The following is a 23,174-nucleotide window of genomic DNA, read 5'->3' on the forward strand; positions in this document are numbered from 1 at the left end:
TTATAGTCTACCATTCCTGTAGACAATATGTTAGATGTTAAAGGGACTAAGCTAACCGAATTGAGGGGAACAAGGTTCAGCTAAATCACAATAAGGGGTTGGCAAAGGCCAAAAGTCTGTCCAGGTCGTAGGTCAAGAATTGTGAGTTTTAGGGCTCAGCATGGGGGCATGACTTCTCATGCACCTCACACAATAGGTTAGCCCTCCTTTTCCCAGTAATTTCAATCTGTTTTCTTTCTATAGGACCCCTCCCTTCAGCATCAGACATGGCCAAATAGCTCCTATACTGAAGGCAAAAGACTTTCCTTTGACCTCCTATCCTTCTCCAGCTACTTCCTCACCCTTTTTCTCCACTCTCTGTGGAGATTCTCCAAAGAGTTGCCTCTGCTGCCTCCAATTCTTCATCTCCCTATTCACTTCTGGCCTGTGCTTCTATCACTCCCCCAGCATTTCACCACCAATGACTTGTGTTGCTAACACCGATGCATACTTTTTATTGTCCTTATGTTATTTGACATTACAGCTCTCATATCTTGGCTTCTGTTATAGCACAAATCTAGTTGGTATCAGGGTTTTGAGGGATTAGAGTTTGGATGTACATATGTGACAAAACTCTTACCCTGCTCCCTATACAAATCTACCCCTGAGGAGCAAACCAAAATGGAAGCCCTCTTGAAATCCAAGTCAATGGCATTCTGTCCCCAATCTCTTAAATGTCTTGGCCTAAAGGGAAGCCAGAAATCAATGACCATTTTCAGTGCCATGCCATTCTTGAACATCCATGGCCATAAATGAATGCTCACTGTACACCAGACACTTCTAATCAGTTTATATACATTGACTAAATTAAACCTCACTGTAAGACTGTAGGCAAAGGAAAATGGTACCACTATTATCCCCATTTTATATTTGGGGAAATTGACAAACAGCTTGTAAGTGCCCAGCTGGAATTAAAAACCAAGGTAGTCCAACTACAAAGTTCCCTCTCTTAGCCATTATGCTATATAGTGTGTGTATCTGAGGGGTGGGTATCAACCTGAGTGAGAAACAGGCAGGCCTACTTATCACCTGTTACCCAGTCCAAGATCAGCATTGTCCAGAGTCAATCACTTACACAGCCACTACCACACATTTTTTTTCAAAATTCACTTTTTATTAATTTAAAAATCCAGAAATACAGTGACATATAAATAAGTACCATATTTAGGTACATGTCCTGTGGGAAGAGTGAAAGGATAATGCTGTTATATTACTGTTAATTGTTTGCATGAGTTAACTATATAAAATAGCTACAACTGCTAAATGGTACTTACTGTCTTTGTTATTCCAAGTGTTTATGATACAAATAAATACACAAGAAGAATCACAGCCATTCCTTTCTACTAACTACAGGTGCTTGGCTGCTTCTTTCTATGTTCTATTGCCTACAGAACACCAAACACAGGAGGCTTTCTATGTTGGCTCAGCACAGTCCCCCAGTTCCTGCTTCACACAACACTTTGGAAAGGTGTCTTATCACCTGGGGGCAGGAGTCTATCTAGGGAAACTCTCTGGGTGTTCCCTGAAGATTGAGCTTTCAGAGAACACCTGGGCAGGAAGGCTTTGGGTTGAGTCATCGAGAAGGGGAAATCACCACTTTGCTGCGGGATCGGTTACTTCTTTCCACACTATGGAAATACTGTGGCCTTTCAGCCCTGGATGTCTTACCTCCCTTTCCTGAGGAGATTGTGAATGAGGGGCTGGTGAGCGGCTGTCCCATGAAGGTCTGGCCATAAAACCCCTGTGTCTCTTTCATGAGAACTGACTCCTTAATGCTAATTTGCCGTAAGACTGAACTTTTTATATTTTCCCTATTGCTGTTAAATACTCTATGAAAACATTCACCTCACCTCCAGTCATAGAGTGGGAAATCTTGGATTTCCAGGTCATTAATATTTTTATGCACTCACTAGAATTCATTCATGTCCTTTAGAGGAGGTAAATCTAAAAGGAAGGTTTGATATCCTTTTTATAATGGTGGAGAATTTATAGTTTTCCCACAGAAATAATTTCTAAAGCCAGGCCTCAAAATGGATAATTTATGCTCTGGTATTGCGCTGCAAATAGACATTTTTGGACCAGCCTTCTCTAGGAACCATGATTCAAATCCATGCTTGATGGGTGAGATAAGAAAGGCAGGAAAGTTTATGATAAAGATCGATACCAGAATTCCCATCTTCCCAAATAAGCAACAATCCTCCTAAAAGAAGAGCCGACACTCAGAGGGTCATGAAAACTGAACCCCTCTGTAAAGTAAAAGTCTACTCTTATAATTGGAGAAGAGAAACTTCCCTTTTAAGGAGCTCCTGGAGTTTAGTCGTTTCACATAAACTTTTGGACTAGAGAACATGGTCTCAAGAAAATTGGTGAGTATTGTGCTATTAATTGGTGACTGTTACTGACCTGAAAACACTAAAATGGCCTTGTTGATATCTGTCAACTCCTTTGTTCAACAATTATTTGTCTAATATGGATTCAGTTTCTGAAAATATTAGCCAATTCTAACTTCTTTATGGATGCCCAGTAGGTTTAGGGAGAGAAGAGAAGTGGTATCATTAGGGAAAAGTTATTTACCATTTCAAAGTGAATGCAGCCATAGCATGATATTCTTATAGTTCACCCTGCCACCATAGTTGGTGACTTCAACAACCTCATCACAGACCCAAGGGCAGAGCCTTCTGCTCACAGTTCCTTATTTATCCTCTTGGGTACCAACAACTGCCAAGCTACTTGGGAATGAGGACAAGGAAAGAAGGGGAGAGTCTTATGTTGGCCTTGCCTCATAATAAAGGCTGTACTCTAGTGTGTGCGTGTCAGAGAGAGAGAGAGAGAGAGAGAGAGAGAGATAATTTTTAAGAAAGAACACAAGACATTCTAAAATTTGAAGAGTATAATTTCATAAAAATATTTTCTCTGTACTACAGAATTCCTGCTAAGAAGCAATTCCCTTCTCTTTCTTTCATTGGAATAATTTTCTGGATAAAAACCCAGGGGTTTTGTTTACTCTTTAACCTGTAAAGAAATGTGATTCTCCTAGAAACTAGAGCAAAGTTATGGTGTTCCATTTCTCTTCTTCCTACAAATAATTCAAGACTCTTCTAGTCTCTTTGGAGAAGATGTTTAAGGGATGACACACCACTCCACATAAAGGAGCAAGTTATGCTGTGCATGGCGTGAATAATTAGCTGCATTTGAATTTGGGTTTTAGAGCACTGTTGACTTAAGCAAAATACGCCTGCAGTCCAGCTGCAGCTTGAGTTTTCTTGCTTTACCCTATTCAATACTGTCTCTCTCATCTAACAGTGGCTCTTTTCAGGCCTTTCCAGGTACAGAATTTTCACCAAATCTTCAAGCTCTGTTCTGCACACACGACTTGAACACATCTGGCTGATCTGAGCTTCTCCTTCAGTGAATATCTTCCACTGGCCTAAAAGACAAACACAAAATGGCCTGGATATGTAACAGGTAAGTAGAGACGATTAGGAGTATAACCAATATCCCTAATCCTTCCCCACTCATGCATTGACCCACCAGGGAAACTGGGATACAAATGTTAGGTGGTTTCAACAAAACAGCCCCAAAACCCTTTTCTGGGGGCTAACATGGAAAATGGGCCATGGACTTTTCATTTAAAAACATAGCATTTGTAAGAATCCAAAGAATAATATATAACTGACTCCTCAACAGTAAAATTTAAGTATTATTTTTGGAAATTTTACAGTACATTTAACATTCGCAAAATGCTCCATTATCAGATTGTTACTATTTAGGTAGTTTACTTGGCACCAGGTCAAATGAGGCAGTTTGGAAAACAATACCTGTTACATTACTGGGGCTTTGCTTACTTTGGGGGGCCCAAATGTTGGTTTGGGTTGCTTGATTATTTACTACTGTTTTCTCTATTCCTGCCAAGCTTTGTTAAAAACTGCTCAATTCTGCTTCCTGCTATGCCTAGGCTGTACTTACCTCCTCCTCAGCACCGCTCAGTCCCCTCCTATGATTCCTTATAGAGAGAGTTCCATTCTACTCCGGATAAACAGGGCTGTATCCCTTCTATTCCCTATTTTCTCCTCTCCCTCCATGGAACTGCACACACTCCAAAAGTGTCCTTACCTTATTCTCTATCCCACATTCTGTCATGCTAATTGAGCAAACATTTTTGAGTGCACACTCTGTGCTGAGCACTGGAAACTTCTCCATGTCTCTGGTCCATTCCTTTTCTAACTTTCTGGGTCCTTGAGAGTGGCAAGATCTTTGTTCTCCTGCTGTCATCTTGCCCTGTCAAATAATCTACATAACAAACTGCCCATCTTTGATAGCCTCTTCAGTCTTCTTTTTATTCCTACACTCAGTGTCACACGTGGAGAGCTCCTAGTTCAAAGTTAGCAAGTTCCTTTTAATTCAGGAGCTATGTTGAACCTCTTATTTTTTTTCACTAGCCAGATAAGTACATGACCCCCTCCTTCACAGACTCAATTTATTGCTTCCTATTTCTCTATCTTATCCAACTCGGTGGAAAGGTAGGAGAAAAAAGAAGAAAAAGGTAAGGAACCAGTTTTTACTGAAGCCCTACTCTGTGCCAGGATCTGAGAGACACATTATATAAAGAGGTCAGGATTGTTCTTCTTTGTACCCAGATGACTCTGTAGGATCCTCTTATTACCCACTTCCCTCAGCTGCAGTTTGAATCACATGCCATCTTACTTCCATTATACATCTCAGACCCTAACTGTTACTAGCAGAAAGTTTGTTTAAATAATCTTTCAAGTCCCCCACTGCCTAGCAAAGTGCTTTGTTCACAGTATGAACAGAAACGTATTCTTTGAAATTTTGCCATATATAATGCACACTTTTTTCCCCAAATTTTTTGGGGAAAAATAAGGATGTACATTATACATGGGTAGTACTAATTCTGTATCTATATAAATGTTTTAAATTCTTTATGTTTATGCATTAAAAGTGTAACTCTAGAAAGCAATAATGATACCTGTATGCAAAAATAATACCCTGCAATATGATAATCGGTTTCGTATATAAATATAAATAAATAAATAACTGAATTAAAAAATTAAAATGAAATATTTTTTTCCTGAAAGTTTGGGCCAAAAACATGGGTGCACATTATATATGGCAAACTTTGGTTAGTTGGTAATTTCAGAAGTCATATAATTGATCTTAGGATCCTAGACTCTGTCTCCTTTATTCCTTATTCACATGTAAGTACTCCCAGCTCCTCCAATTTTGAATTTTCCTATATTCCAGTTTATTGTCTGTCAGTCCCCTGCAGAACAAACAACTGATTTCATCAACCTTATTTCCAGAGGCTAATGGGATACCTTTGCTCAGATGGCTCTTAAGCATCTTAGACTAAAGATGTTTCAAGTGAAACTCATTTTTTCACCAATACCTGCTTATTCTTCAGAGTTTCCCATTGGTGAATGGTATTACTAATTCACCTAGTCTATGAAGTTGTTAAGATTGAAATCATTCCAAACTCATTTCTCTCTTTGATACTATTCTTGATGATTTACTCTTATATATGTCCCTCACAGTGACCTCTGCTCCCCTGCCTAACAGACTTAATATGGTGTAATCACTTCCTATTTCAGACTATCATCAGTTCTTTCACTAACAGTCCAACACTCCACACAGCAAGTGCCTCTCTCTATAAAACATATCTGAATGCATCCTTTTCTTGCTTTAAAATCTTCACTGGGGTTCTCTGATCTGGAGATCAAGTCCAACTTCTTAGCATGGCATATTGGGCTCTACAGAATCTGGCTTTATTGAAGTAGGTGCTTAATAAATCCATCTGACAGCCAAGAGACAGCTTTCCAAAACACTAGTTTGATATCATTACACTGTAAGTTTAGAGCAACTACAAAATGCTACCTGACTTATATCTGAACTTCTCACTGGCTTCTTTCAGGCCCTCTAATTCCTACCTCCAACTCTTGTCATCTTTCCGAGCACCCTATGTGGTCTTTGTAATTGTTCCTCACCCATACCCACCCACACCTACATCCACACCCATACTTCTTGTTTGCTCCTGTCTGAGTTTTCTCTTTGGCTGCACTCTATTCCTGGACTGATTCCCTGACCTGTTGCCCAGTCACACCCTTCTCTTTCAAATCACACCTCCTCCAACTAAGCCCACCTGGTTCTCATCTCATTGTTTTTTGCAGATTCCTCTGAGCACTTAGGTATTTAACTCCTCAGAAGTATACTAATTCATAGTGAAGACATTTTCATGTTCTGTCTTGCCCATTAGAATTCCCTGTGGATAGATATTTTGTCTTTTATTTCTTCAGAAGTGCTTCGCACCCCCAGTGCCTAGAAGTATGTGGTCCCTAGGCTCCATCTAGTGTAAGAAATGTGAGAGTTACAAGTATGCTTGAGTGCCTGAATGCTTTTAAAGAAACATTACCACCCAGGGGCAGTTCCAAAGACCCAAACAGAGCTTTGATACAATTTAGAAATTGATATGCATTCATTCTCTCTGTGTCTCCTCCCCACCACTGGAGGACAGATCCTTCCACATGTGGAGTCTCCATAAATACACCAGATCTGGAATCTTGTGAGCTTTCTTTAACCATCTTGTGACTTTGAGTTTAGCAATTTCATTAAAGACATTCAGGAAACCATGATCTGAGGTAGCTATGCTCAACTACATCTGGATTTGTATTCACCAGGTCCAGGCTTTTCAGTTCACATCCAGACACCCCATTCCCTGCTAAGTACCAGAGGAGAGATAGAACATCCTCTAATGTTCATGTTGAACATTGCTAATGTTCCCTGAGAACACAGAGGGACTTTACTTGGGGGTATGCTCCATTGAAAACTGGATGTGTTTTCCACAGAAGAGTAAAGAGAGGTACCACTTACTCAGGGTTGTCCTGGTCACAAGCTTGAAGTGATGGAGCTCCTCAAACATCCTTTTGGAGATCTTTTCAATATGGAAATGCTGGAGGATGCCTGGGCCAAGAAAAAAGTGGAGCAGGTAGTCAGGTGCTCTCTATCTGGAACCCATAGCCCATTTTTCTGCTTGAGCTGAGCATATCATCTTATTACTGGGGCTTAGGAGTATTAAGCTGGGCTGTATAATGTGCTTAACCAGGAACTTGGATGGCTCAAGTGCTATAATTAACTCCATTTGTTTTCTTGGCTCACTGGCCTCCCCCTGATTCTTCAGAGGATGGAGATAAAGGGAAATAGTGCTGCTGGCCATGGGAGCTCCTCCTAGGGAAAGCCACATGGAATCAAACATGGATGCTAGTTGGAGCTTCTGCAGCCAGAGGCATTATTAGAAATTCTGTCCTTGCCCCAAGTCTGGGTAGACGATGTCCCTGCCAAACCAGTGGGCTGTCCTCTTGGCTAAGCAGTGAGAGCTGGCTGTGGGATTTCAAACAGGTTGTTTATGTAAATGGGGAAGTCATTCCTGTTCTTGAACTCACCAAAAGCATATTTTCCTTTGAGGAACAGGCACATCTCCTTTAGATTTTTCTTATAAAAATAAGGATAATTAAAATAAGGGGGATCCATAGTCTCAAAATTTCCTGAATAGCTTTTATCAAAATAACATATAAACAACTGAAAGTGGCCTTGAAGTTAAGGAGCACCACGTTATCAGCCCACTTAACTAATCCTCAAGAGGTCTACAAGGAGCAACGTAAATGAAGCCTGGGTTTTTCTCTGCATACCATACACACACCTGGATTACACAGCACTATAACAAGGTTATTTAGATGTTACATTAGCAAGTTGAAAAACACCCACACAGCTCTGTTGGGTGTGAGATTTTCCATGACAAATAGTGGGCCTACTGCTAGGGAAGTCAACAGAACAGTGCTTAGTCCTAGGTGGGCAGTTACAGAGGAGCTAGGGAGCTAGAGACTGAAAATCAACATTCCTAGGTATAGAGCAAAAAATAAATGTGGACAAGAAACATTTGTGTTCTAGCATACTTTTAAGGGGTAGGAAGGAAATCTTTTAAGAACAAAAGGTGGTAATGCAAAGGGAGAGAAAAAGCCCCACAAATACTAGAGCAGTTATTTCTCCAAGTATGGTCCAAGTACGGTCCAAGTACCAACTGCATTACAATCACCTGGTTACTGGTTAAAAATTCAAAAGTTTAGAACTACACAATGCTACTGAAGTCACATTTCATGGATAGGGGCAGGGAGCTGCATTTTAAAACACCTGCTTGCATGATGCTGAAACATACTAGAGTCTGAGCACTCTCACGCCTTATGCAGGTGCCAGTAGAAGAAAGCATGTACATGATTTTCCAATTGATCTCACCTCTACACTTGGATTCCTAGAAAACTTGACCAGACTAGATCAGCACTTGTCTATGGAATGGTTTGAATAGCTGTAGGATTATAGTGAGCACAATGTGGCTTACTATAGTAATGTGAATAATCAAAAAAGGAATTGGACAGCATGACTGGGACTGTTCCTACAGTAACACAATTATCTTGAGGGTAGGATGATGTTTTCAGTTTGTTTTACCCCAGAGTACATAGCACGATTCAATAGACTTTGCTTCCTACCAAATGAATGGATTTTCATGTTTGTGGACCTTTGTGTTGAAAAGAATGGTAAACTACAGTTTGATAGTCTGAAATCCTGGCCACACACTAGAATCACCTGTGGAGCTTTAAAAAAAACACTTAGGCACAGGCCCCACTCCCAACCAATTAGGCAGAATCTCTGGGGGTAGGCCCAGCCATTTGGTATTAAAAAAAATCTCTCAGATGATTCTGATGTGCAGCCAGGGTTGAGAACCACTCCTCTAGCCTTGGTTGTATAAGAAAAACAACAAACCCTAAGTGTCAATGCTTACTTTTTAGCTCAAGCTAAGTTTAAAGTTAAAGGCCATAATAACAACTGTATTAGTCATGTGTTAGTTTCTAAGCAATCAGGACATCTTCTGACCCAAACAGAGTAACAGGTTGAACCAAAATTAAGGTGAGTTCTCCCCTCCTTACCTGTGTCCCCTTTACAAAAAAGAAACAAAAATTATTTTTTTTTTGCTCACCCTTTCGAATGGTCCAAACATGGACCTCTACCTGAGGTGGTCTCTCTGTCTCCAGTGCTATCTTTCTGGTAGTCTCCCCATCCTCCATGAACACAGACTCATATATGGGCATTGATTCTTCTCCACAAAAGTAGCCTTTGCTGTCAAAGGTTTGGCCTGGAAGTTCTTCTAGAATCAGGAAGCAGGTAGAGTTTTGTCACTGTTTTCCAAAATTAGAAGCAAACTTCTGCATTTATGCATCTCATTGTTTGTAATACCACTTACTCATCAAAAGTGAACAATCAACAAAAATATTCTTACAGAGAAGTTACACCCATATTTCACTGTGTCAGCTTAGGCTGCCCCTGTAACAGCCACCAAATCACAAAGGAGCACATGACCTTTAACATAAGTCCACATGGTGACAGAATACATAGTTCTGCAAAACACTGGCCCACAAACTAAAGTGGATCCACCAACCACCACATAAGAAGTGAACCTTTATGAGGAGGAAGAATGTGGTTAGGTACAAATCTCTTAGGCAATTAAGGGAATACAGGATTTTCCATACTGGGTCAGGATCATGGTCTGTGTAGCTCAGTGTTACCAACAGAGACACAGGGGGAATGGTCTGAAAGAGGGTCTTGGTTAACTTCACTGATATCACTTATACTTAGAAAACATCTATGACACTCATTTATGTGTATATACTTGCCCAAATAATCTATCCAAATTGACTTGACATTTCTGAATGTTCTTTGATTTGTTTGTAAGGGGAATGATAGTACCAAATGAACACCACTGCCAGAAACTAGATGTCAGAGTAGTCATATAGCATTCTATGCCAAATGAATGGATGGGAGACACAAAAATATTGGTCAACTCCCTCAACTATGGGTCATTTAAAGTATAAACTAAACTTGGATTTCAGCTTTCAAGCATAAAGGTACTACCTCCTGATATTCATCTTTCCACTCCACTGTCCTCATTCCTCAGCCCCCTACCAAGAAAAGTTTCTCTTGGTTGGTTGTTTGTTGAGTTAGTCATTTTGGTGGCCCCTCAGTGCCCTCCTCAGTGCCCTCCTCAGCTGTGTATTTAAAATGTACACTCAAACTCAGAACAACAAAGAGAAGACATGAACACTCTGAAAATTTTGAATAAGTGTAGAAACCATTTCTAAAAGTATCAGATAAAAGTGTTGAGTGTTGAGTACTTTGGATCTGTGTTTCTAATTAGGAAGATCACTGTTAGCCATTAAGACACATTTGGACTAGAGGTTGTAATCAAATTGCTATTGCATGTCTCTTGCTGTCCTGTTTATCTTTCCCACTCCCACCACCATATTGGCATGGTGAGGACAAAACCAAATCTTATCTTGATGATTCCAGGTTGGGTTACTCAATTTGTAGATTATCCTACATCAAGAATCCTTTCTTCTTTAGACCTTCATTTTAGTTATTCAATTACTCAATAGGCCATTCTCAAAAAGGTGATATATTAGGTATTTAAGGGGTGTGCTAGCATGTTCAAGTGGGTGAAGGGGGAGGAGATCACTAAATGTACAGGGACTCCTATGTATATAATTATGACCTTTAGAATGAGAGCTGAGTTCATTTGTTAAATTTTGCTCACCAGCTTAATACTGGCTATGGCTATAACTGCCATAAGAAATCCATGATGGCACTGGAAGTACCTATAATATGCTAAAAATTCTCCCAGTGTCCTGAAGAGTCATCTATATAAAAACCCCTTCCCCCCCAAGAGCTTAACTCATTCACTGGAAGGAATCTACAAACAACAAAATCCATTACTGACTCAACACTGGCTGGCACTTGAAAATGTTAAGTGTAAACCAAGGGTGTCAAACTCATTTTCACCGGGGGCCACATCAGCCTCAAGGTTGCCTTCAAAGGGCTGAATTAATTTTAGGACTGTGTAAATGTAACTACTCCTTAACTGTTAAGGAGTTGAAATTACATTTGGCCCTTTGAAGGCAACCAGGAGGTCCATGTGGCCGCCGGTGAAAATGAGTTTCACACTAGTGGTGTAAATAGTGTGTCTTTTGAACTACTTACTTGGGAACATCCTCCTCATTAAACCTCCACCTGAAGGTGCTTTCTGATCACTCCATGTTCACTTACTTTCATTTCCTTTTAGGGAAGCATGCCGTGCTTGAAGTCGTTTCTGGCCATTCCCACTTCCCAGTGGGAATGCTCCTGTCCTGAGCTCTCCAAAACTATGAAATTAAGAAACCATTTCCTTATGGAAGTGGTGATGACTGATGAGTATGTTTTAGCCAAGCCCAGAAAACTTTTAAGTCTTAACAGGGGTTTTTTATGCTGTAATCCCAAAGGAGGTATAATTATGGGAATTCCTGGTATTAGAGTGGAATAGTGGGGTGAGAGGGGAGTTGGGGAACCTTCAGGAAGTGGAAATCCTAGACAACCCTGTAGATGGCCACTTATATGTCAGGCAAGGCAGCCTCTACCAGACCAAAGGAAAGAGAGAAAGGTGAAACTCACATCCTTTATTGTGGCCCTAGTTTGTTATTAAAGGAGACTGGAATCATTTGTTATAATGAATCTTTTGGCTGTATCATCAGCAAATTTTGTCTGTTTTCCCTTCCTCAACATGAAAAACTGAATTTACTGTTCTTTTTTCCCCGATTAATCATTTTCCCTCCATAATCCTTTGTTCCTTTTCCTCTGTCGTGTGTTATTTTCTAAGAAGCTGGTGATGTCATGATCTTACCATTTCTCACCCCTTCACATCAGTAGGACTCTACTCAATATCACTTCTTCAGAGAAGCCTTCCCTGACAACTCTTCTGAAAATGCCACCACCTACCCATTCACAATCACCTGGTTGTATTTACTTTTTCTTCACAGTATTCGTCACAGTGTAGAATTATCTATTGGTTTGTGTTCATTGTCTTTTTTCTCCCACTAGAATGTAAGGAGCAAGCCTGCAAGTAACCTTTGTCTGTCTTGTTCATCTCTGTATTCTCAGTGCCTATAACAGTGTCTTGCACACAGTAGACACATAATATGTATTTCTAGATTGAATGAATGAACAAGTTCATGCCCCTTGATGCACTGAAGTTGCTGAGTACCTGCAGCTGGTGCCCTGGCCTCTGGGTAATACCTAATGTTAGGCAATTTGACTATCAGGAGTCATTCAATATGCAGACACCAATGTCTGGTTCACTGAGAGACATTTACACAGAAAGGAACAGAAACTCTCTCCTTCCATGTTGCTCAATCTCCACACACCTGAGTAGGAAAGAAGCTCTTTCAGAGAAACATGTTTAGTCAATCAGACTCTTCAATACATTGTCAATTGGGATTTTGAAGAGAAGTTATGAAAATAATATATTTTATTATTTTTCTAATTACAGAAATAATATACATTGATAATTTTGAAAATACAGGTAGACAAAAATAAGAAAATAAAATTATCCACAATTCAATCACCTAAATATAGCCACTGTTAACATTCTCCATATACCCTTCCAGTCTTTTTTTTTGTTTTGGTCTAAGCGTATTATAAACACTTTATTTTTTAACACACTGTGGGGTAAGTGGAGGCAGTTTGGATTCCTCACCCAGGTATCTGGGTAACTATGGGAAGCAGTGTTCCCATAGTCTTGAAGGGGCCTGATAAGTAGTGTTCTCATACTCATGAGACTGGGTCCAATAAACTGTTCCCATAACATGAAGTGGGCTCGCATGCACAGAATTATATTATGTTATATAATTTTCTGGCATTTTGCAAGCTTTGTTTGCCTCTAGTACTTAAGCAGGTATGCACTCCCTGATGGGGGCGAGGATGGGTGCCACGCTGGGGAGCAAGGGCCACAATGTTCGCTGCACAGAGACATGCAAGGGAATACACAGCTTTCAGCATGCATGGCTTGCCCACCCATGAATAAAGGCATGCAAGACATCCCAATAGCTCCATGAATATTTTCTGTCTGTGTGATACCATGAACCTGCCAGGCCTTGAATGGTAGCAACACACTCACAAAGTGGGATCATATCATACATATTGTTTTGTATATGCCAGGGTCTTCATACTTAGCAAATACATTACAAACATCTTTCTGTGATATTAAATCTTGATCTACAATAATTTTTAATGGCTGTGTACTATGCCACAGTACAGTAAGTTCCTCGTAGCTTCCCTGTAGGGTTTTTTTTTGGGGGGGTAATTGTCATTGAGATTCCTTATAACCATTGTTTTGAAGTCAATATCTGATATTTGACTTGCCTCTACTTCATTTAGCACTCTTCCTGAGGATTCCTCCTTTCCTATTGATTGGGGGTGGTTTCTTTGTGTTCCCATTATTTGTGAAACTTCTTGTTTGCTTCTGCTCCTTAAATTGATCCGTTTTGACTCCCTGACTTTGTGGTGTGATCTATGGTAGGAGATCTGTGAGATTCAGTGGTACAGTCTCCTCGATCTCCTGAACTTGATGATCTCAGGATGCCCTTTGTGTCATTTATGTTAGATCTCTGTATGTAATTGGGTTTTGATTGTTGTTGGGTTGTTCTTTGGTGGGTACTTCCCTTCAACTGGTGGACTGAGGGTCACTCTATTCACCACGTCTTGTGCGCCGTTGTGCAGGTGCTGCCAGAACTAAACCACAAAGCCCAGGAAAAAAACCCACACCCGCAAAAATACCCCACCAAAATTCCACTATCAAAAACAAATGAACCAGTATTAATAAGCATATAAAGAGATTAAGACTATTAAAATAAAGGAGAGTGAATATGAGATGACCTACTTAATAAATAATTTTGAGAGGGTAGAGGGAGGAGAACTAATAAGAGTTGGGAGTCAGAGCAATGTGAAGAGAGAAAGTAAAATTTACATCATGAATAAAAAAGGGAATGAAGAAGGTGGAATATGCACAAACTTGATGGACAAAAAATGAATGTTAAAAAGGTATGCAGGTCTCTCTGGCTGGTGTAGCTCAGTGGATTGAGTGCAGGCCTGCGAACCAAAGGGTCACCGGTTCTATTCCCAGTCTAGGGCACATGCCTGGGTTGCAGGCCAGGTCTCCAATAGGGGATGCATGAGAGGCAAATACACATTGATGTTTCTTTCCCTCTCTTTCTCCCTCCCTTCCCCACTCTCTAAAAATAAATAAATACAATCTTTTTAAAAAAGCTATACAGGATGATACCTCAGACAAGGGTCTGATCTCCAAAATATATAAAAAACTCACACGACGCTACTCCAGGAAGACAAACAATCCAATTAAAAAATGAGCAAAGGACTTGAACAGACACTTCTCCAAGGAAGACATACACAGGGCCCAGAGACATATGAAAAGATGCTCAGCATCGCTAGCCATCAGAAAGATGCAAATTAAAACCACAATGAGGTACCATCTCACACCAGTCAGAGTGGCCAACGTAAACAAATCCACAAACAAATGTTGGAGAGGATGCGGAGAAAAGGGAACCCTAGTGCACTGTTGGTGGGAATGCAGACTGGTCAGGCCACTGTGAAAAACAATATGGACTTTCCTCAGAAAACTAATGAAACTGCCCTTTGACCCAGCAATTCCGCTGCTGGGTTTATACCCTAAGAACCCTGAAACACCAATCCAAAAGAACCTGTGCACCCCAATGTTCATAGCAGCACAATTTACAATAGCCAAGTATTGGAAGCCACCTAAGTGCCCATCAGCAAATGAGCGGATCCAAAAACTATGGTATATTTACACAATGGAATTCTACACAGCAGAGAGAAAGAAGGAGCTTATACCCTTTGCAACAGCATGGATGGAACTGAAGAGCATTATGCTAAGTGTAATGAGGCAGGCGATGAGGGAGAAATACCATATGATCTCACCTTTAACTGGAACATAATCAATAGAAGAAAAAAGCAAACAGAATATAACCAGAGACATTGAAGTTAAGAACAATCTAACAATAGGCGGGGGTGGGGTACAGTTTGAAGAGGGGATTACAGGAACTCCTGTGAAGGACACATGGACAAAACCAAGGGGGAGGGTGGAGGTGGGGGAGGGAGGTGGGTTCAGCTGGGGATGGGTGGAGCGATGGGGAGAAAAGGCATACAACTGTAATTGAATAACAATAAAAAATTAAAAAACAAAAACAAAAACAAAAAACAACAACAAAAAAGAAAATCTCTATATATATCAGTTAAGTCCATTTCCTCTAGGGTGTTTTTAAGGGACACAATATCCTTGTTGATATTTTGTTTGGAAGACCTGTCCATTTTGATAGTGGGTTGTTAAAGTCCCCTACTATAATTGTGTTGCTGTCAATATCTTTCTTGAAATCCTCCAAGATTTTCTTTATGTATTTGGGTGCTCCTATGTTGGGTGCATATATATTTACAATGTTCGTGTCTTCTTGGTGGATTCCTCCTTTGAGTATTATGACGTGACCTTCTGGGTCTCTCTTTATGGCCCTTCTTTTGAAGTCTATTTTTTCTCATAGGAGTATTGCTACCCCTGCTTTTTTTTTCCTGTCTGTTTGCCTGGAAAATTTGTTTCCAGCCCTTCACTTCTAGACTGTGTAAGTCTTTTGTCCTGAGATGGGTCTCTTGTAGGCAGCATATGTGTGGGTCATGTTTTCTTATCCATTCAGCTGTTCTATGTCTTTTGATTGGAACATTTAATCCATTGATGTTTAAGGTTATTATCGATAGGAAGTTATTCATTGCCATTATTTCCTACCTGTGTTCCTCTGTCTTTCTCTTTTCCTTCCTTTCCTTAAAGCAGTCCCTTTAGCATCTCTTGCAGAGCTGGTTTGGTGGAGGTTTATTCTTGTAGACTTCTTTTGTCTGGGAAGCTCTTTATTTGGCCTTCTATCTTGATTGAATGCCTTGCTGGGTAAAGTAGCCTTAGTTGCAGGCCTCTGGTTCTCATTACTTGGAATATTTTTTGCCATTCTCTTCTGGCGTGGAGCATTTCCATTGAGAAGTCAGTTGGTAACCTTATTGGGGCTCCCTTTTATGTTACTTCCTGTTTCTCCCTTGCTGCCTTTAAGATCCTCTCTTTGTCTTGGAAATTTGCCATTTTAATTATGATGTGTCTTGCAGTGGGTCCCTTTGGGTTCCTGTTGCTTGGGACTCTCAGTGTTTCCTGGATTTGGGTGACTCTTTCTCTCCTCAGATTAGGGACATTTTACATCATTACTTTTTCAAAGAGGTTTTCTATCTCTTGCTGTTCTTCTTCTCCTTCTGGTATTCTTATTATATTGGGTATTGTTACGTTTCATGTTGTCCTGCATTTCCCTTATTGCCTCTTCATTCTTTCTGAGCCTCTTTTCTTTTTCTTGCTCTTTCTGGGTGTTTTTTTCTCCTTTGTCCTCCAGCTCGCTGAGCCGATCCTCTGCTTCATCAAGTCTGCTGTTCATTCCTTCTATCGTGTTCTTCAATTCAGAAATTGTATTCTTCATTTCCTCTTGGCCCTTGTTGATAGTTTCTATTTCCTTTTTCATGTTGATATAGTTTGCAGTGAGTTCATTGTAGTTTCCCTGTAATTTCTGGTAGTTCTCTTTGAGCTCAGAGAGCTCAGTGAGCTTCCTGATGACCATTGCTTTGAACTCAGTATCTGATAGTTGACTTGCCTCTTTTTCAGTTAGCATTGTTTCTGAGGCTTCCTCCTTTCCTTTCATTTGGGGATTGTTTCTTTGTCTTCCCATTGTTTGTGAGACTGTTCTTGTTAGCCTCTACTTCTTAAATTGATGTTCAATGACTCCCTGGGTTTATGGTGTGAACTTCTATGGTAGAATGGCAATGGGATTCAATGGTGCTGTCTCCTTAATCTCCTGTGCTCACTGGTCTTGAGCTGATGTTTATGGGTGTAACACAGTCTTACTCTGGTCTTTTCAGCACTCCAGGTTTTCTTGTCTCACCTGTGGGAAAAAGAGGAATGGGGGCAAAAAAAAAAAAAAGGGAAGGAGGGAAAAAGCGAATAGAAGGGAAAGGAAGGAAGGAGGAAAGAATAGAGAGAGATCGGAGGCAAGATAAGAAGGAATTTTAACAAATATTAAAACAACACAATAAATAACAGAAGGCAGGAAGAAGGATTAAAAAAGGCAAAGGATGGAAGGAAGAAGGGATAAAGAAAAGAAAGAAGGACAGAAAGGAAGAAGGAATTCAGGGGGAAAGGAGGAAAGAAAAAAAGAGAAAAAGAAAAAAAGAAAGAAAAAAGTCTTCTGCTGGCTTTAATCCGGTCAAGTTAGTTCTGTTGGTCATCCTGCCTGTGGAACGGGAGGGGGTGGTTGGAAGGATTGGTTTCACTTTTCTCCTTTCTGAGCCACACTCTTCGCTGTTGTTCAGCCTTCAGTCTAGTTCCTCTGGGTCCTTCTGCTCCCCACTAGGCCTTTAGTTCACCAGCTGTGCTGTCCTTGAGTTGCACCAATTAGGGGCAACTCATATTCCACCTTATTGCTCTTTGCTGTCTTAGATGCTAGGGGCTCTTGGTGCTGCTATGGGGTAGTTCAGCCCCTTACTGGGTCGAGTGTTTCCCTGGAATGCAGTCTCCCCTAGCCCTGCAGCTCCCCTCTGCTGGGCATTCTGCCTTCCTCCTAGAGAGACAGTAGGCCCTTCAGGGTTCTGTGCGAAGGGGCTAGGTAGGTGTTTTTCAAAACCGGTGCTTTTGGCTGTGGTCGCCTGCAGGCAGCCAGGCCGTTGATCGGGTTGTGTGGCTGAGCTCCACTTGGGACTTTGGTTGGCTGCTGATGCCCCGCTTTGGGTCTCTGTGCAGGGGGAGCCAGCCACTGATCCGATTGCGCGCCCACCCTAGCGCTTTTTGTCTGTGCGCTCAGGCAGATGGGCCGCGTATAAGGGTGTGCGCTCACCTGGAGTTTCAGGTGTGGGCCCCCAGTCCGCTAATCTGAGTCCGCGCCAGCTGGGCTTCAGGTGAGCGCCAAGGCTGCTTTTCCGTGTTCACAGTCCAGGGGCTGAGGGGGGAGGGGCGCCACAGGCCGTGGCTGCTGGGGAGAGTTCTCTAACTAGCTGCTGAGTGCCTCTATTTTCTTTTCCTTTTTGAGAAATTCTTCCTATTCAAGCCCCAAACAAGCACCTGGCTGCTCACATAGCCCAGCCTGGCTCTCTCCCAATAATCCTGCAGCAGACCCTGCGCTTGGGCTAGGGCTTCAGCTGTCCTGGTCCCTGCGCTGGTCCCAGGGACCTTATTGTCCTTAAGCAGTCTTCTTACCATCTAATCTTTCAATTTCCTCTATCTTTGGTCTCCGATCTTCATATATGCTGGAATACTGTTGGCTATTCACTCTGCTCCTCAGATCAGCCTGGTATTTCACTGGTGTTGAGGGGAAGTGGACTCCGCTCCCACCTATCTCGCTGCCATCTTTATCCCCAAAAGTGAAGTTTTTAATAAATATTACCGATCTGACATGCCAATTGTTTAAATGGCAATGCCTGTTTTGTGTCCTGTTCTCACACTTTTTGGTTCATTAACTTATTTATATTACCTGCATCAATAAAATCCTAAGCACACAATAAAATAGGATTTGGTTTTGCAGTAGTTTAGGTAGATACTAGTTTAATAAGAAATTATCTTGTATTACTTATATGACTATAGGCATTAGACCCTTGACCAAAGAGAAACATGTGTTCATGGAATTAACCTGACCCTAGAAGGTTTGAGGATCCAGTGATATCACAGACTTGGAAGTCATAATAGGCCATTGTGGCTGGGTGGCCCCATGTCCATATCAATATCAGAATGTACTCCCTCCCTAATCCTGATGAGTACATTGCCCACCAATTTTAATGGCCCAATTCTCTACTCCAGATCAGATAGCTCCTGTCCTTCCTATCCACACCCTGTCACTGTTTACTCTGGAAGATAAGGGTCACTAAATTAAGAAAGATTTTGTTTGTACCACTAATAAATGTTTTTAAACTTTAATGTGCAATGGAATCAACCAAGGAGTCTTTTTACTGTGCAGATTCTGATGCAACAGGTCTGGCGTAGTACCTCAGTGTCTGCATTTCTAACTACCTTCGAGGTGTTGCTGGTCCACAAGTCACATTTTGGGAAGCAAGACCATAAACCACCCTGGACCTACCTATATCAGGAGTTCCCGAACTTGTATGAAAATTAATATCATCTGGGGATCTTTTAAAAATTCCAAAGCACAGGCCACACCTCATGTCTATTAAATCATGATCTCTAAAGGATGGGACACAGATATTTTTAGAAGCTCTCAGCAGGATTACAAAGTGTAGACAAATTTGAGAACCATTGACTTACATGAAGATGCTTAAAAATTATACATTGAAAATGCAGACAATTGTAACTGAATATAAATAAATAAATAAATAAATAAATAAATAAATAAATAATACATTGAGCCCTGACCGGTGTGGCTTAATTAGTCAGGCATCATCCTGCAAGGCCAAGGGTCACTGGTTCAATTCCCAGTCCTGGCACATGCCTGGGTTGCTGGTTCGGTCCCCTGTTGTGTGCATATGAGAGGCAACCAATTGATATTTCTCTCATATCGATATTTGTCTCCCTCTCTTTTTCCCTCCCTTCTCCTGTCTCTAAAATAAATAAATATTTTTTTAAAAAGCAAAAACATATATTGAATAAAGTTATGGTTGCCTGCTACTCATGAGGAATTGCCTAAATTTAAGGAATAAATAATTTAGCTCTCTGCCTACATTTCAAAATGTTTGTTTTTTCAACTATGTTTACAAAAATGCTTTGCATTCGGCATAATAAATGATAATTGTTGTCCTTGGAAGTAATTAATTCATTCACTCTTAGAATGTTGAAGCTAGAGGGACCCTAATAAATAATCTATTCTAACCCTCTCACTTTGCAGAGAAGAAAACTGAGGCTCATAGAGCTGGAGTGACGTGTTCTAAGCCACACAGGAAACCAGTAGCAGAATCAGGGCTAGAATACTTGATTACCAATCTTATACTCTGTCAACCCCAATACTATAAACTATATTTTTTATCTAGCCCATGTATTAAAACCACTATTAAATAATCAATTTGTCATTTTTTTAATTTTTAAATTTTTTTATTGTTATTCAATTACAGTTGTCTGCATTTTCTCCCCACAATTTGCCATTTGTTATCAGTTTATATTTTCTACTGGCCTGGAAAAGACAATGGGCTGTAAGTGACCTGGATTCTAGGCCTTGGTTTTATTATCTATTTGTGTGACTCTGGGCAAGTCACTACTTATATACCCCTGTTTTCTTATCTTTAACAGAGAAATAATAATATCATGATAGGATTTCGGTCTTGGAAGGGGGCTTGGAGGTCAACTGTTCCAAACTTTTCATTGTACAGATGAGGCTGATAAGGCCCAGAGCAGATCTGGAACATTTCCAAGGTCACACCACAAGTTAGATTAGGACAGGAACTCACTCTCCTTACACTATACCTCACCTGTCTCTCATCCTATCTCAAAAAGGTATTTAAATGTTATTGTGCTTTGATGAGGTACATAGTAATGTAAATGAAAGTTACTACTGTTCTTCCTAATCATCATCATAACCTAATTTCTCTACTATTTATTTTTTAAATTTATTTTCATTGTATTTTTTCCATTACCATTTAGTCTCCCTTGTACCCCCTCCCCCACAGCAATCACCACACTGTTCTCCATGTCCATGAGTCCTTTTTCATTTTTGCTCAGTACCTCCACTCCCAACCCTCCCCTCCAGCTGTCATCCTGCTCTCCATCTATGAGTCTATCCCCATTTTGCTTATTGATGCTGATTTTTATTAGATTCCACATATGAGTCAAATCATATGGTATTTGTCTTTCTCTGACTGCCTTATTTCACTCAGCATATTTTCCAGGACCATCCATGCTGTCACAAAAGATAAAATTTTCTTCTTTTTATGGCTGAGTAGTATTCCATTGTGTAAATGTCCCATCTGATAAGGGGTTAATATCCAAAATTTATAAAGAACTTATAAAACTCAGCACACAAAAAAATCAAATTAAAAGACGGGCAGAGGATCTGAATAGATATATCTCCTAAGAGGACATACAGTTGGCCAATAGACATATGAAAAGATGCTCAACATCACTAGTCATCAGAGAAATGCAAATTGAAACCACAATGAGATATCACCTCACACCTGCCAGAATATCCATCATCAATAACTCAACAAACAACAAGTGCTGGCGAGGATGTGGAGAAAGGAGAACCCTTTTGCACTCTCTACTATTTATAAAACCAAGACTTAAGTTTGGCATTTAGGGCTACATGGAGTCAAAGGCATGGTTGACAAAAAAATCCCTAGTGTAATTCTTAGTAGTCCATTTCTTCCAAACAACCATGTTACCAGTGCTTCAAGAGAGGAGAGAATGAAGTTAATTATTAGTAGAACTGTTACCATTACAGTGATACGGCATATTGAGTACATTTTTGATGTTCACAGAACATTGCGAATGACTATGTGGGGATCTCAGTAAACCAAAAGCAGGACTTAAAACCAACGCACCTTTTGCCTTTTTACCTGGACACACCTTGCAGCACTTTCCATCTATTTTTTGAGGGTACTTGCAGGGGTATTGGTTGGGGCAGTGGATTTTCTTACATTCTTGTTTGGTGACATTACAAGTACACAGCACACACTCCACAATACCAAAAGCCCGGAGGTTAGGGTGCCAGGATTCGCCATGAGAATAGGTCTTTCCATTGGAAACACACACTGAAAGAGAACACAATACCGAAAAATAAAGGCTAGGGAGCAAAAATGGGCCCTTGTGCTCAGAACCCAAACCATGAACTCATTAAGACATCAAGCATCCTTTGTTCTTTACATGGCCATAGAGATACATTTACAGGGCAGCCTCTTCTTTTTTTCGGGGGGAATGAGGAAGTGGGGATTTTATTTTTTTAAGTTATATTTTATTGATTATGCTATTACAGTTGTTCTGATTTTTCCACTTTCCCCCCCTCTACCCAGCACCCCCTACTCCCTCAGGCAATTCCCTCACCATTGTTCATGTCCATGGGTCAAGCCTCTTCTAACTAAAAATACAGCATGTGCCTTTTCTACCATTGGCAAATGTTCAGGTTCTTCAGCAGTAGCTTGCTCACCAGTGCCAGGCAGTCAATAAATAATTTTTTTTTAAAGTGCAGGAGTGAGTGAAAGCAAAGTTGTATCTGTCCTGGGTATCTGATAAGGAAGCTCTAATAGAATATATTTTTGATAGCTATAGTTCTTAGAGGATATGGACCAAGTGGATGTGCTTCTTGGCCATGTAAATTTCCCAGAGAGATTTACCACCCAGGGAGGCTAGATGCAAAAACTACTGCTCTTCCCAAAGGACCAGTTTTTTCCCAGATCCTGAAGCAAATCCATTCAGAATATCAAATGCTTTGAAGGTGTCATCCACCAACACAGATGGGTATGGAGCCTAATGGTGCTGGCCTGGGAAGGAAGGTGCTAAGACAAGATTGAGAGAGAAAGAACCTATACCTCCAAGGTAAGTGGTGAAAGGTAGTCTTTTTTTTTGCCTCTAATCTTCAGGCAGCATCCTCTGTCCCCCACCTTATAGTGGCTACAGAGATTTGGCTGGAGCCAATCACTGCCTGTCCTAGACATATCCTTTGGTAGTTTCACATTTGTTTATTGGGAAGTGAAGTCAATGACTCCATGTTTTCTGAGGAGCCTTACAAGAGCAAGCATCTGGGCTACAAGCTGAGGGGCCTATGAAGGGAAGGGGCCACAGGAACATCCTTTAATGCAATCCAACCAAAACATATCCAGTTCCTACAGTGAGGCATGGAGCTAGGATCCAGCATGAGAACTGCATAGGGCTGTGAATGGGGAGGTCTGAGAATGAGATGTCTCCTATTTTTGAAAGTGCTGAGATATTTTGGAGATTTCAAGGCATGACTGGGGCTGGGTGTGTTTCTTATTCTTACCATCACCCCATCATACCCAGGGAGACCTGTCGGCATCCCAATCAACAATATCTCCAGGGTGGGTTGTATCACTTAAGGTGGGGCTAGGGTGGGAGAAATAGCCCCACTTGGGGCGTTTCTAGGAATTAACTGATTTGGCTGCAAGACAATGGCTTAAGAAGGATGAATCATTGGGCTATTTCTTTCTCATCTAGTCCA

At 40.8% G+C, this 23,174-nt stretch overlaps 1 protein-coding gene across 3 annotated transcripts in view; it reads right to left on the minus strand.

Moving 5' to 3' along the window:
• Positions 1-1,175: 1,175 nt before the first annotated feature.
• Positions 1,176-23,174, minus strand: part of CHRDL1 (chordin like 1) — a 154,556-nt gene continuing 132,557 nt past the window's right edge. For 2 of the 3 annotated variants that reach the window (XM_045188511.2, XM_024551654.3), the window contains exons 9-12: positions 21,544-21,753; positions 9,080-9,247; positions 6,925-7,014; positions 1,176-3,466 (exon numbers count right to left, since the gene is read on the minus strand). In XM_045188511.2, coding sequence (XP_045044446.2) covers positions 3,336-3,466; positions 6,925-7,014; positions 9,080-9,247; positions 21,544-21,753 — 599 coding nt within the window. In that variant the 3' untranslated portion in view covers positions 1,176-3,335. The remainder of the gene's footprint in view (positions 3,467-6,924; positions 7,015-9,079; positions 9,248-21,543; positions 21,754-23,174) is intronic. The other variant, XM_045188513.2, reaches the window with a different exon arrangement.

The sequence above is a fragment of the Desmodus rotundus genome, chromosome X (assembly GCF_022682495.2).
Source record: "Desmodus rotundus isolate HL8 chromosome X, HLdesRot8A.1, whole genome shotgun sequence".
Classification (NCBI taxonomy): Eukaryota; Metazoa; Chordata; class Mammalia; order Chiroptera; family Phyllostomidae; genus Desmodus; species Desmodus rotundus.